Source organism: Ochotona princeps, chromosome 23, assembly GCF_030435755.1.
Source record: "Ochotona princeps isolate mOchPri1 chromosome 23, mOchPri1.hap1, whole genome shotgun sequence".
Taxonomy (NCBI): domain Eukaryota; kingdom Metazoa; phylum Chordata; class Mammalia; order Lagomorpha; family Ochotonidae; genus Ochotona; species Ochotona princeps.
The window spans coordinates 36,463,879-36,479,763 of record NC_080854.1 but is presented as its reverse complement, the minus strand read 5'-3'; the positions used below and the strand labels follow the sequence as shown (position 1 = coordinate 36,479,763).

Below are 15,885 nucleotides of genomic sequence, written 5' to 3'. Positions count from 1 at the left end.
CCTACCACTAGCCCCAGCACACCTGTGATGTTTGTCCTTACTGCTAGTGACAGCCCTGCTGCCAGGAGTGGCCTTCATCAGCTGCTGCTGGATTCATTGCATCCATGTCTCTATTGCCCTGCAAAGTACAAATGTTGTAGATTTGCTGGCTTGCTGTTGTTCTGTGCAGTAGTTCTGGGAGCTTGCAGTATCCAACGCCATTTTCTCTTGACTAAAACCCAGCCCCAGCTGTTAATTTCTGAAGATAGCATATCCTCTTAACATGTTTATTTAGCTACTCTTTCTTTAGGCTTTTACCTCAAATGTGTGTTTATCCTTTGCTGTACTGTTCAGGTGGAATTGTCGCAGTAGCTGTTAATTCTTCACGAAAATTTTGCTCTACTAGCATTTGAAGTTATGGTGAGATTTGAAGATAGTGGAGACCTTCTTGCATACCTGGCAAGATTTCTGTGAAACCAAGTTTTGCTTGGGGTAATCTGCTATTGTCAGTTGAAAGGATGAAGTCATCTTGTCCTTTTGTTGGGTCACCCATTCACTCATGTAATACATGCTATATAAACAACACATTATGTGCTTTGCAAATTTCAGGTCATAGGGACACCACCATGAACAAAAGGAATAAAATTCCTGCCCTTACGGAACAGACCTAGTGAGGGGACAGAAACCAGACTGACAGAAAAATAAGATGTGTGTGCGTCCATGAAACTGTCTTGGCATGCTTTTGATGGATTGTCTTTCTTACATTACACTAAACATGACAGTACTTGCTATTGCACAAATAGATCGCACTAAACACACTTTCCCAGTGTAGTTGCATTTTATTATACTTACAAACTGTTCTTGGTTGTAAGTAATTTTCTTCTTGATGTATAAAAAATGGATTAAAACCACTGCCTTTCCCCAGCATAATATAGGATAAATATATTTGAAGAATGCTTAGAATAACTGATTGCTATTCTTCAAAGATAAATTAAAGCTCAGAGGACACTTCAAGGATGTACATTTAATATGTGAGATGAAACAAAACTCAAGACGTTGAGGAAATTCCAAAATACCAACATTTATTAATGACACAGTGTGGACTTACAGGATCAATGAGCTTGATGCGTTTTCAAATTCAAAAATGAAATCATGCCTCAAAGCATGGGAAATGGCCTAAACCATGTAAGCTAGGTGAAATTGAACCAAAACACAAGGGAACTTTTAAAAGTTCATGGAAATTGAAATTTAAAGATGTTTACTCTGATGCAAAAAATTGTTGAAAGTCATGGATACAATCTTCAAAACGTTCATGAAAAAATTGCATGTTACAGGAAGACAAATGTGTGTGAAGTTAAGAGAAATGTTCTCAACAAAACGTACCTGTAAAACCCATTGTTGACGACTACTCGTGCCCTTCAGGGACACTGCAGCACTGTTTTTCACATTATCGTCCAGTTTGACAGTGTAAAGAAATTCTGCCTCGATTGAGTGCTTCTGATTGTGCCTCCAAACTCGGTGAGTAAGCCCCTCTCCCATACTCCTCCAGCCGCACATCCTGAGCCCAAGCCTGCCTGGCCTGACTCAGTGCCTTTCAGATCCCATTTTCCCAGCAAGAGCAGAGGAAGCGATATCCCTCTCAGGGCCATGGGGGCTGGAGGCTGATCAGTGTTTAACCTGTTCATGCTTCTCACCCTGCTCATGAGCCGTGTGGCTTTTCGAAAATTACTGGTGGTGTACTTTTTTCAGTGGTATCAGTGGATTTTGTGAAAGGTCTATTCCAAACACCAGGGCTGTTTTCCCTCACTCTAAGGGCTTTGCATTCCAGCAATCCACTGGAAACCAGACATTAAAGATGACTCTATGAAATATTTACGGTTGGTTTGTCACTGGAGAAATGATTCATCCAATAAGCCGAGCGTATAGGAGCTCTCAGAGGCCTGGGACAGCCTTCTGCAATGGCTGGAGGAAAAAGATAAATGAATTTATGGTTGATTCTGCAAACTGGGCTGCTGAGGCAAGCCTGCCTGAGCTGCAGGGGTTAACACAGCCTCTAGGAGTCCAGAGCTACCTGAGGTTGGGTGGATTCTATAGTCTAGACTCTGGTTCAATACAAATGTTAATGCTACCTGGGTACACAAAACATATTTCACAGAGATAATGCATCTGTTGACACACCTTAATACTTCATTATATACATTTTAGTAATGTATTTGCTAAAGAGAAGAATGAATACACAGGGAAACAGCCTATGCTTAGCTCTCCATCACTGGGGTGCTCACCATATACCCCCTTCTGCCCCTGGCAAGCTTGGCTGGCCTGCCTTTATTTAATCAATCAAGGCCCTGTGGTTGCTGTGAGGAACATGACAGCATCGTTATTGACCGGGCCAATCTAAGTGGATTTAAAATAGGAACTAGAAGCTGGGTTATTTTTTAAGCAAAGCCTGTGGATGTATAACCCTGACTCACAACGGGATTAATTGGATCAACAGGCGATTAGGTGTGTTGTAGTCTGTGCGAAGGCTGGAGAGATGACCACAAGAAGAGGGATAGTGGCCTGGAGTCAGTGCACAAGAAGGCCCTGTCGTGGCCAGATGCTGTGCGGGTGTGACAGGCAGCAGGAGACAGGAAGGCTGCGTGATGTGACCTGCCATCAGGGCTAGGCTTTTTTTATTTTTCATTTGCAGGGTTTGGGGTAAAGTGCAATCTTTTGTTTAAAAGACCTTTGAGGATTTCAAGGTGATGACGGCAGAAGCCAACCCCCAATGCACACCCAGGAGCCGTTCCCAACCACAGGGCTATGAGGACAGAGGGCTGCCCTCTAGCGTTGCAGGGGAAGCAAGTTCTTTGAAAGTTTCCTTTCCTGGGTTGTCTCTTACATCCTGAGGAGCAAGAGCTTGTACAGTTGGCTTCCTTATGCATTTTGTCACAGGTAGGTGGATGGGGGTGAATCTTCTTGCTCCCTGGACTCACTTTCTGCAGTAAGGCGCTAGCAGCCGCCGCGGGGGCCTGGTGACATGGCCCTGTATCTCAGAATCCTGGCTTGGTCCTACAGCATGGCTTTCGTTTCAGCTGGTAATGCTTGCCAGTTATACTTTCTTTGTTCCCCTTCTCCTCTGCCTACACAGGAAGTGGTGCAGGGGATTCTGAGACATGGAGAGAATAATTATAAAGTTGCTTATCCTGGTCTACTTCTGTTTTTTAAAAGTTTATTGTGTTTGAAAGTCAGAGTCAGACACACACAGCACAAGGGCCAGAGAGTGAGAGAAAGAGCAAGTGAGTGTGAGAGATCCTACACTGGCTGGCTCACTAGGCAGGATAGGCTCCAGGGTCTGACATCATGTGAATGTCAGGGCTTCACGCATCTGAGCCATCTTCTGCTGCTTTCCTACGTGCGTGCAGGGAGCGGCATCAGAAGCACAGGGACCAGAATTCAAATGGGTGCCAAACAGGGATGCTGAGCAGGTCCTTTTACATAAAGCACTGAGACCCCTGCAGAAAAAGGCACACAAAACTAAACAAAACCAACAGTTTTGGAGGAGACCCACAGCCACTGTGTCTTATACTCCTGCTAAGGCGTTAGTGTAGGATGATTGGAAACTCCTACAGGGGTCTCAGGGTCCCTGTGCTTTCTTACTCTCCACTCCACACGGTATGCACAGAGCAAATATTTATTAAATGAATTAATGAAGTGTTTAAACACTCTTAAGAAGTCAAGCGCAAAATGATCTTCATGCAAAATCTTTGGCACCTGGGACAGGGATGCGTGGTCACAGGGTATTGAAAATTGCTGCCCCATGGGAAAGGTGAGTCAGGGTGTGCTTTTCCCACACATATCCTTCAGCTCTCTCCGCCCCCCCCAAACCTCAAGCACACATTATTAGATTTTTGGTTTCCTTCTCAGTCCATGATGTGAAGACAGAAGAACAGGAGAAAGGAGGAATGATCAGGACGTGACTGCTGGGCCAGAAAGACCCAGGGCACAGCAGGAAGCAGAGAGGGCTGGACAGGACAGCCACCCTGCTCAGCAGGGTGTTCCCACCTAAGGTCTGCCTTCTGAGGGACTCAGCCAAGGCAGCCTGCTCCTGGGATCATGGACGAGCTGGACGCTGGGGAAGGGGTCTTCCACCTGTTGTGCGTCCTGCCCACGCCCCCAGTCAGTACCTTGGCCGCTGGGTCTCTGAGATCCAGTTAGAGCGCGGCAGAGCCACGGGACGCACGAGCCTTTGCCAGGGAGTCCAGAGGCATTAACTACTTGCAACTTAACTCTTGGTCAAGGGGCAGGGTCTGAGTTCTGAGCTCGCAGACCACACAGCTGCGCGTCCTTTATGAATGAAGCCCTTTCCTTGAGCGGAGCAGGGCCCACCTGGAAGGCAGTAGGCCAGTTCCAGAACGTTCCTGAAATGGTGGGCGGCACCAAGGACTCAGGGTCTCCAGGCTACTGAGCACGGATCTGCTGCTGCAAGAAGCGACAGCATTACAAGGCCCACCCCACCCCGCCGCAGGAGGTGTTAGCCAGTGGCGGGAGAGCGAAGGGCTCCGCTTCCTGGATTCCTGTGCTTAAGGCCTTGCAGCGCAGGTGTGTTCAATGGAGACGCCACTAGGACAGGCTGCCGTGGCGCCCCGATCTCCGGGACGAGGACCTGCGGCTCGCATCCCGGAGCGGGTGTGCCCCACGGATGCCTGCGGAGCGCGGCTGGCGCCCGGCCTCGCGCTCCCGGCGCCCCAAGGCGGCGCGCAAGGAGCTCATCCCGGTGCCGACCTCGCCAGTCACAGCGCCCGGCTGCGCTCCCAGGCGCATCCTCGCCGCCATCGCCGCCCGGCAGAAAGCGCTGGGTGGGGACCGTGGCCAGCAGCAGGGCGCCCCATAAATCTCCAAGAGTGATAGCCGCGGGCCAGTGCCTGGGTACCTCCAAAGCGGGACTAAGGCTAAGAGTGCGGGGTGCGAGCGACGCTGCAGGCGCCGGGATCGGCATGGGTGCGGCAATCGGCTCTCCTCTCCTCCCGCCCACCCGGGCAGGGAAACTCCCGCATCCCCGGGGAGTGCGGAAGGACGTGGGAGCCCCGGCCCCGCTGCGGGGAGCAGAGCAGGACGGGAAGCCCTCTCCACTGCAGGGTTTCGCGGGCATCCCGGTCCTCGGCGCTTAAGGAGAGTGGAAAAGTGGAGTCGCCCACTGGCCTGAGCCAGGTGGCAACAGAGAGGGCTGTGGTCCCCGCTCACCCGCCCATGCTCTGAGCGGCTTCCAGAAGTGCGGGGTTCCCCACCAAACTGCGCTCCGGAGAGGACAGAGGAGGCGCGACCCTGAGGCCCAGCGTGCCCTGGCCAAGGGAGAGGACGTCCAGGGCCCCGGGCGCCAGCGCCCTCGTCTCCCGCCTGCTGCACGCCCAGCGGCCCGAGCCTCTCCCCGCACGCCGTGCGGCCGTCGGGGGGCGGCGGCGAGTGCGGGCCGGCTCCGCCCCTGCGCCGAGGCCGGCTGCGCGCGGGGTGGGGCGAGGCGGGCCGAGGGGCCCCTGCGGCACCGCCCCCTCCCGCGCGGCGCGGCGCCCGGAGCTGCCCTTGAGGCCGCCGCCCGGCCCCCGCCCGCGCGTCAGCGCGCCCAGCCCGGGGCGCCGAGCTCCGCCCGCGCCGGAGGCCCCTGCACGCAGCGCCGGGCGCCCGCAGCCGGGCCGGCCGAGGCGGTGAGCGCCGTGCCCCGGCCGGGCGCGCACCAGCCGCTCCGATGTGGCAGGAGGCGATGCGGCGCCGCCGCTACCTGAGGGACCGCGCCGAGGCGGCGGCGGCAGCGGCGGCGGGCGGCGGCGAGGGGCTGCAGCGGTCCCGGGACTGGCTCTACGAGTCCTACTACTGCATGAGCCAGCAGCACCCGCTCATCGTCTTCCTACTGCTCATCGTGATGGGCACCTGCCTTGCCCTCCTCGCCGTCTTCTTCGCGCTCGGGCTGGTGAGTGGCTTCCCCGCGCGTCCTGCCCCGCGCTTTCCCCGTGCCGGAGCCGGCTCCGACTCGCCGACCCGCCGGAGCCGCGTCCCGCCCGGGCCTCCTCCTGCCCGCCCGCGGCCGCCCTGGCTCAGGCGAGGGCTGCGGGCGAGACAAAGTTTCCCCGGACCGCCTGGTCCAAAATAAAGTTGCCAGGGTGTTCGCCAGGTGGACGCGCAGGGCGGACCAACTCCGCTGCCAGCCGCGTCCGCGTGCGGAGGGCTCGGGCGCGTGAGCTCGTGGGCTGCGCGGCGCCGCGGCGCCCTCCATCTAGTCCCCTGGCACGGTCCTCGGAACCGACCTAAAATTCGGATTGAGTGTTGTTTGACCCTGTATAATGCCTGCCTTGGGAAAGTGGCTAATGGCAAGAAAAATGGGGAGTGGAGGCTCCAGCCTTGTGTTTCCACTTGAGGTTATTTAGCCCCGCGTTAGGGAAGCCCTGGAGTGTAGGACCCTTGGAGGACCGCCCATCCTGGGACTCGGTTTTGGGGGAGGAAGTTAAGGTGATTTCATCACCCAGAGCGTCCCACAGCGCTACAGCTGAGGTTGGCATTGCCGGATCTTACTCCCCCTCTGCCCAAGCAGAAATCCTTGGCTCCATTTCTGAGCTAGGAGAGGAAATCTGCAGATGGCGGTAACTTCCTGTAGCCCAGCTCTCCCTCTTGGTGTGGGCTTTAAACTTTTGTAGCGCCTCGCTGGCGCGTGGACACAGTGGGTGCGTGAGGCCCGCACCGAGGGTGCAGCGGGCGGTGGTGGATGTGGCCAGGGTGCTGTCTTTTGAACAGGGCGCATGTATTTGTGTGCGGAGAGCCAAGAAAAGATCTTAGGCACGGACGTTTTCACCACCAAGTGCGTGCAGCAGCTGCCATTGATGGCTGGCAGTTGGGGATCGTGAGCCACGGGATCCTCAAACATTATTACGCGTGGGAAGTGTCGGACGTTTTAAAATCACAGTGCTTCCCCTCTGCTTGCTGCCCTGTGTGTTGCCTTCTGATTGAGTGCAGTAAAGAACAGAAAATCCCACGTAGGAGGCAATGACGGCAGAGCTGCACACACCAATCAATTCCTGTAGACAGGGGCGAGAGCAGAGGCGCCTCCGGATGTTTCCAGGCCAGATGTGGGTGGGCTGCAGCGCTGGGCACCTCTGCACACAGGCAACTGGACTGGGCTGTCTGCCGCTGTTGGCCACTTTGAGGTCTGAAAGGACTTGGAGGGAGCAGTCCGCAAGCAGGGTCTCTAAGGCCGTACCCTTCAGTCTGTCCTCCAGGCAGGGAAGGGGTGGGGACACCCTTCCAATTTTCCTTTGGAAACCTGTTCTTACAGGGCAAGTCTGCTTTGTGAGTCGCTGGAATCTGTAATTCAAACCCATTCTGGCTCCTCTATCTAAATGGGAAGGAGGAACAGGTGATGGCCTATTTATAGCACGTTAATACAGTTAAAGACAAGTTGGAGGTTCAGGCGTTCTCTGTGCACACAGCACTTTTCTATTACAGAGCACGCTAACTTGTTAAACCTTGCTGGTGTAGATATTTTTGAGTAGGAGACTTAGCATAGTGTAGGTGAAAGCTCTCTCACTTGGAAGATCCGTGTTTTTGATATTTGTGTGTGTGTGTGAAAGATGGTATTCGAGAGGCAGATTTTACACAGAAGGAGGGGCAGGGGGAAGGGATTCCATTCTGTAATTTGCGTGCTAAGTGGCTACAATGGGCAGAGCTGAGCCCATCCAAAGCTAGAAGCCAGAAGCCTCTTCCAGGTCTCCTACGTGGGTACCGGGGCCCAAGGACTTGAGCCGTCCTCAGTGACTTTCCCAGGCCATAGTTAGGGTGTTGAATCACAAGTGGTCCAGCCAGGACTGAACTGGCGTGCATATGCGGTGTCAGTGCTGCAGGCAGAGAACTTGTTTGTGAAGCCACCATGACACACCTCCGCCCTCGCTTTTTAAATTGTTTATTGGAAAGGCTTAACATGTGTGATGGAGAAGAGCTTGCACCTGCTCATGTCCCAGGTGCCCACGATAGTGAATCCAACCTGAAGCCAGGAGCCGAAGGCTCGCTTCTGTTCTCTCACACATGGAAGCAAGGAGCCAAGGATTCAGACCACCAGCAGCTGCTACCCTGGGCACATTAGCGAGAGAGTGAGCTTGAGAGCAGAGCTCAGGCACCGCGAAGTGGGATATGGATGTCCCAATTGGTGTGTTAACCAAAACTCCCATGTTCTTGTGTTCCTTTATGCAGTTTCATTATATTCCATTTGCTGGATGAACTGCTAGAATGGCATCCTTTTAAAACTTCATCCACATTGTGGTATGGTGGATAAAGCCACTGCCTTGGTGCTGAAATCCCAGATAGGCACCAATTCGAGTCCTGGTTACTCTATTTCTAACTTAGCTCCCTGCTTAAAAAACAAACTTCATCCAGACAGCTTTACATTTCCTTGATAAAGTAATCACCCCTACATTTGCCATGCATTCAGCTGCATCATCTTTCAGCACAGGGTGAGCACCTCCCATGGCATGGCTGCCATCTAGGGTGAGGTTTAGGCACAGTGGAATGCACTGTGTTCTCCATTCTGCCTGGTCCGTGGTCTCATACTTGCCATGTGCATCCTTGGTCATGATGAGCTGTGTGGAAACAGGTTCATTCAGAATCAGGTAGGGTGGGCCCCAGATAGAACGGCATCGTTGGCGTCTGGGGCATCGTTGGGCAGGGCCAGTTGTGAGTGGGAAATGGCAGGGAGCAGTGCCTACTGTCTTCCGGCTCTACTTGCTTTTCTGCATCACAGTCTGCATTTCCACTCTCCATGCGATGTTCTCCATGCAGGCAGTGGCAGTCAGTTGGGGTGGGAAAGTGGAGGAAGGAGCTGTGCTCATGTGGGTGTGGTGAGCTGCTTTCTGAGACTGGGCAGGCTTGGCAGCTGAGAGGTCCTCCCGTGGAGAGGGAAGCCCTGCTGCCGGACCTGCCCGGTTTCCACCTCGGAGCCCTTGACTCTACCAGTTGGGCTGGCGTGCAGTTCAGGAACACAACAGATCTATTTTTGCTGCCTAAGTCTTGGACAGGTTCCTTCTTTGGCCCCAAATCTGCCTGGTCTTGGTTCCATCAGTTCCTGTAGAAAAAGCCTGCAAGTTTTATTCATTCATATTTCTAGTCTCCTAGAACATTTGGACTGCAAAATGATCTTAACAGAATCCAAGTCCATAGATTGCTGCTGCATGTAGCTACTTTGCAGTGTATTTTCTTGCAGTATATTCTCAAAAGAAAGAAAAAGTTTGAGTGGCTGCACTGTTGGCACTGTTTCTCCAGTGATTTTACCTAATTCAAATCAATGAGACATCCATAATTCTACATTATTGGTCATGAAGTTAAACTAGTCCTCAAAAAATTTTTAAATACCGCAAGAAATCCTGAGTGAAGATTTTATAGTATTACTTACTTGATTATTTTCTGTATAGGAATGAGTAAATAGTTTTGTGCCTTATTTGTGAAGGCATATATATCTGAAGAAACAACACAGAGCAATTTGAACATGTTGGCATGTCTTGGATTTTAATGTTGTGTTAGATAACATGAGAAGTATGTTCTGTTGCTTCACGTGGATAGTGCTAATGACAGGTGTCATTTATTACTTCCAGAGTTATGTGTCAGATCCCTGCCAAACGCCTGACTTAGTGCTGAGCTGGGAGGAAAAAAATAACCTTGACTTCTTGCCTCAGGAAACCAATGAGACCAAACTTGTGAGCTGTTTTTCCCCCAAACTTTTAAGTTGTCTTATTGCGTCACTTGGTGTTTTGCAGCTGTCTCTCGTTGCAGAATGCAGTTCTCTTATTCATACATCCAAAATCAGCTTTAAAAAGACTTGTTTATCACTGTTAAGAAAGGTTGACATGAGGCTTTTGTTTGGCTCCAGTCAGAATTGTTGTTGCTAAAAATTATGTCAATATGTTTGTATGGAAACATTCTATTTTCATAATTGTTGATTTTTTTTGTTTTTCAGCATAATACACTTTAAGGTTACTTTTACTAGATAAACTTTTACTAAATACACAAGTAATTTATATGACTGAAAATACAAACCACTTTCGTTCTTCTATGGTATTTTTAAAACAATGACCATTAGTAAATTTCCCTAAAAATTCACTGTGTAGCATCAGTATTTTTTCCCCAATGGCAGCTTTCTCAGTATTTTTTGTGTGTGTGCATTGAGGAACAATCTTTTATCATTTTGAAAAATATTTTATCTTCTATAAGTGATAAACAGATTGCTCCTTCATGGAGGGAAATGGAATTCATTATTCCAGTGTGTGAGAGAACTTGCCTGCCTCTTTGGGTGTTGCAGCCTGGGCAGTAGAGAATTCTGCACACAGACCTGTGCTCTTCTACTTCTGGGAGTGGAGGAGAAGAGAGCTAATTCCCAGGTCCTCGGGTGGAGATGGCCTTTCTCCACAAGCACCTCCTTAGCAGGTGTTTGTAATTTGCAACCAGTAATTCACTAAGTGGTTTTAGTTGTAATTTACCTGTGCTGTAAACATAGGCCAAGAAAAAGTGTGGTTTTCTGCAGGAGAGATGGTTGCAATTTTGAGCACAGGTAAGGGAGCAATTTGGAGGCAGCCTTCAGGTGTTAAAACATGTGGATCAAATGCAATCTTACACTGCCCTGCCTTCCACGTTTAGAAAGGCAGTGGACTATCCTGGGTAGGAGCATCTGAGTGCTGTGTTGGAATGTTGGCTTTGTCTCTTTCCTCTTCTGTGTGATCCTAGGCAAACTGTGCAGGTGTTAATTTCTGTGTAAAATAGAATGATACCTGTCTTCTAGGGTGATGGTCTGAATTATTATGTGTAAGGCCCTTAGGACAATGCCTAGCCTACAGTTAGCTCCAGGAGCCGTTGGCCATTGCTGGGTCTTTTGTAGTTGCATTTTCATTGTTAATGTTAAAGCCACAATTGTGTTCAAGTTGGCAAGTTGTCTACTGTACAGATTAGAACACTGAGAAACTTGGGGAAGTAAACTCAATTTCTCAAGGCCATGCAGCTGCAGAGTTGGGGCCAGGTCACAAGGGATCTGACTTTGTTTGATGCCTTAGATGAGGAACACTGCAGGTGCAAAAGTTCTACCCCCTGGTACACTGACCTACTCCTACTCATGTGGCCATCCGTGTAGTGAAGCTTGTTTCTCAGTGCCAAAGGAGTTTGGGTAGAGAGAGCTTTTACTCATTGGATTGGTGTGATGTTTTCCACCCAGCCAAGCATTCATCTGTGACTTTCCTTTTGTTATCTGAGCAGTCCCTGGCATAGAGAATATGACATGGAATAGCTTTAAGTATTGAGCTGTGATTCTTACTGATATCCTCAAATACAATGTTATACTGGAAACATCCTTCCCCCATTAGCAGTGACCAATTACTCTGTTGCTACTGTTCTATGGTAGTGCCAGTAACTGGCTTTGTTTTCTTGCTAGCGGCTGGTGGTAAGACAGACGAAACTCGATGTTTGGCACTACCCTCTGACTTACTGGTCTGTGCTATACTTTGTATACACAGGGAGAACCTCACCTGCTTCTCTCTTCACTGAATATTTTCACCTGCAAGGTGGGCCCTGAGACTAATGTCATCCTGCGTGGTGACTATCAAGGAGTCATCTTGCACACAATTGTGGCCTTCCTTTCTGGATCCCAGAAGTGGAGGGCACCATGGGTGGCTCCCTCAGCCTGAAGGCTCTTCCTCCTTTCTCTGCATGTCTAGTTCAACCTCGCAGGTTGTGTGTCACAGGTGCAGTCTGTTGAGCCTTCCCTACCTGGTTTGATCTGCCTCCGATGCCCACAAATCTCCTGTATTACCCAGTGTGGTTCACCCTCTGCCTTACTGGCATCCAAAGTCAAGAGTAGTTCTGTGAGTTGGTCTTGTCTCCTTAACTAATTGTTAGTTCTTACAGGAAGAAACTTAGCGTTTGGTCCCTGTATCAAGCTTAATACTAACCACAGAGCAGGTGCTTAATTAATGCATGCACAGTGTACCCTGTGGATGTGTTTTCCTCAGCAGTTGGATTTCCATCACATAACTTACTGGCCAAGAGCTCCAACTCTGTTGCTAGACCTGGATGTCAATATTGCCACTTCATATTTGTTCCTGACAAGTTAATTTATGTGTCATTTCTTCTGTAAGATGAAAAACAAAACAGGCTCATGGTCCTTGTTGAGTATTAGGTAAGACAGACTGAGTATTTAGCACAATATCATGTTATGATTAGTCCCAAGCAAATGAGTGTATTGGCTACTATTGTATTTGTACCACAGACAGCGGCTTTGTTAAGGTCTCTTGTCAATATATTTCAGGCTAAAAGCTAGGTGAGTACTAGAATTTTTAGTTCTGGGTATACAAGAGCAGAAGGTATATTTCTGCTTACAAATGGTGTGCAGGTAAGAATGAGTTATGAAAAAACAACCAGAGACAGACACAAGGATACTTATTTTAATTAAAATTCACATCTTGCGATAGTTTGATATTCTCTAACACTGAGACTCTTGCCAAGCGGATGCTCTTAATGGCACTTGTCCTGTTCAGTGTTAGTCGTTTTGTATAATTTCATATCAAGTTACCCAGAGCACTGAAGTTGGTATTTCCCATGTGATTCCATTATATGAAACTAGGAAGTAGCCAGACACCTGCGATTCTGGCTTCTAGTACCAGGTACACTGGGAGGAGACGACAGGGTGATGGAATTGTCTCGTGCTCGATTCATTTGACAGCATCAGGACCACACCACTCCCTCTTTGTGTGGGCACACAATGAAAAATCACAAGGAAGGAATGAGAAGAGGTTTGGAGGAAGACTTTATTGGCCCAACTGCTCTTGGCAATGTGACAGATAATGCTCTGAGCCTTCATTTTGCTTGGGCTCGCAGGTCTGTTTCTGAAAATCAGACTCAGGTCAGAGTTATGGGCTCAACCCCTTCCCGCCCCTGCCTCTCTTCCCCCCCCCCCCCCACAAAGCCCACTGTGATTGGCTATGCCATTTGTTTTTCTAACTGTTCAGACTTTGGGAGTGACTGTGCCAAAGCGGAGAGGCTGGGAGTCAGGATCTAGGTCATGGCTATTAGTAATGCATAAGGCAGCAAAACACTCTTGGAAAACGTGGCACTTCAGTTTTGAGTTATTAAGGCAATTACAATATTTTCATTGAATAATTGATTGCAGTTGAAACAAACATAGAGCGTAACGTTCCATTTTAGAACCTTGAAGTTCTCCAAGAAGCTTTCTCAAGATGGACGTTGTTGTGTGAGAGAATCCTGGGCAAGTTTCTTGGATCATGGCCCCGTGAAAGATCAAGGCTTGAGAAAAGGGCAGATCTGCTGTGTTGTAACAGGGAGCCCTGACTGGGAGGTCCTGGAATTGCTGTCCTTGGGTGTCCTTCCAATGTGATTGAGATATTCCACTTAGGAGAAGCCAGAGCTGACAGTGTTGCCTGTTATCACTATACTTAATCCTAAAACTAAATTAGTTATGTGTGCTTGTGCTGCTGTACTTTACTGTGTAAGGGAGAAAGGGCAAAATAAGATTTTTAAAGATTTATTTATTTATTCATTAGAAAGTCAGATGTACGGAGAGGAGGACAGACAGAGAGGACAATCTTCTGTCCACTGATTCACTCCCTACTTAGCCACAAAGGCCGGAGCCGAGCCGATCCGAAACCAGGAGCTAGGAGCTTCCTCCAGGTCTCCCACACATGTGCAGAGTCCCAAGGCTTTGGGGCCATCCTGTACTGCTTTCCCAGACCAGAAGCAGAAAGCTGGATGGAAAACAGGGCCACCAGGACATGAACGGGCACCCATGTGGGATCTCAGCGGGTGCAAGGTGAGGACGTTAGCCACTAGGCTACTGCACCAGACCCGCAAAATAAGATTGTACGACACTGGTTTGTAGATGTTCTGAAGGAAAGGAGACTTTAGTCTATTGCTAGAGCTGATAAAAACCATTAATGTTAAAAATCCAGCTGAGACGTTGTGTAGATTTAGATGAAGCAGAGAGTGCAGAGAAGTTAATGCAGCTCAGACGTGCGGTGGACCTCACGTCAAACACACAGCGTCTGTGCTTTTGGGAACTGAACTTGGAGTACATGATGATAGTAACAATTTGATTATTTTGGTTTGTTTTTTTGACTCTCGGGCACAATTCTCCTTGATCTGTATCTGGATCGTTTAATTGCATTAAAATAAATAACCATGAATCGAGCCTGAACTAGATTTCTAGTTTATGGCCTTTAGTACTGCACAGCCCGTTCTGCTGTTTACTCGGTTGTAAACATCATATTGAAATTCGTTTTGTCATTCCCTTGCATGCTTTTTGGTAATCTATCACACATACACATGAGCATGTGCATGCACATATGTTTTCATGTGTCTATAAGGACACATATGTCACCTTTGTGGAAACTGCACATTTTTTTTCAGGATTTACTTTGTTTTATTTGAAAGGCAAATTAACAGAGGAGAGACAGAGAGTTTCCAATCTGTTTTATTCCCCAAATGGCAGCAATAGCCGGAGCTGATCCAATCCAAAGCCTGGAGCCAGGAGCTTCTTCTGGATCTCCCACGTGAGTGCAGGGCCTAAGGATGTGGACCTTCTGCTGCTGCTTTCCCAGGCCATAAGCTGGGAGCTGGATCAAAAGTGGAGCAGCCAGGACACGAACCAGCAACCGTCTGGAAGATGTTGCCTGCAAGTAGAGCATTGGCCTGCTGGGCCATGGCATCGACCCCAGCATATCCTGATAGTGCTACTCTGTCCCCACGTCTACTTTCCCCCATCTATCATATGTGGAAATCACAGCAGCACACAATCAGCATGGCAGTTAAGATGTCAGGTTGTGACACCTGCTCCACATTGGAGCACCTGCAGTGCTAAGCCCGGCTTCTGCTTCCGGCTTCCTGCGGGGCAGACCCTGGGGATGGTGATGGTGACTCTGACAGCTGAGCTCCTGCCCGCTCTGCTGGAAACCTGGATTGAGGTCTGGGTCTTGACGTCAGTCTCGCTCAGCCTCAGTTGCTGAGGACAATTGGGTAGTGAACTAGCATTTAAGAAGTCTCTTTGTCTCTCAAATATTTAAAAATCTATATGTGAACTTTTGTTATGATGAGCTATTCTGGTCCATTTGGTTAAGCTTTTTTTTTTAATATTCCTGAGATACCACATTCACACACATGACATGATTACTGAAGCTGTAAAAGAAGTTTTATTGTTGGGGAGAGCAAGTAACATCTTTTTATTGAACTCCCTTAAATGTACCTGGTTTATTCTGAGCTTTTCATTCTTTACATAAATGTCAATTTATGTCAGTCTTCATATGAAAACCCTGAGTTTTTAGAGTGTCACATAGAATGTCTTGATGCGTGGCAGAAAATTGATATAATATGAAATTTTTCTATTCCTAACATGGGTCATCACACTATAAATTTATGTCCTTTGGCAAAGTTTTAACAATTCCCATTTGCTGTTCTTGCTCTGCAAACTGAGATGTGTTATGTAGTTTGCTGTGTGGTGTCAAAGGCAGTTTTCACATTATGGTTTCTGTTTTATTGCTGGTAAAATCATACACTTGAGTTATGGCTGTGGAACTTACATCCATGTAAATGCTACTCTCCTATTTATGTCAATGGTGTGCACTGTAGAGCCTTTCGGGTGTTGTAAATGTAAGTGGATCATCAACACACAGTGCGTTGTATCTTCTCTTTTTTTTTAAATATATTTTTTATTGTATTTTTGTTGACAATCTGTACATAGTTAATTATGGTAAAAAAAAAAAAGGTTCAGGGGGTACAGGGAAGTGGGTAACAGTATTATGTCCATATTGTTTCCATCATGTATCTGAGGTAAAGGGGGATATTGAGGGATAAGCCCCACCCAGTTTCCCACTCACCCCAAGTCCCGGATGTGGGGCACGCTCC

The 15,885-nt window shown here is 48.7% G+C and overlaps 1 protein-coding gene across 1 annotated transcript in view; it reads left to right on the top strand.

Moving 5' to 3' along the window:
• Positions 1 to 5,488: 5,488 nt before the first annotated feature.
• The window catches only part of ADCY2 (adenylate cyclase 2), a 319,427-nt gene continuing 309,030 nt past the window's right edge, over positions 5,489 to 15,885 (top strand). Inside the window, exon 1 of the mRNA XM_058680233.1 lies at positions 5,489 to 5,923. Within this exon, the coding sequence (XP_058536216.1) occupies positions 5,702 to 5,923 (222 nt within the window). The 5' untranslated portion in view covers positions 5,489 to 5,701. The remainder of the gene's footprint in view (positions 5,924 to 15,885) is intronic.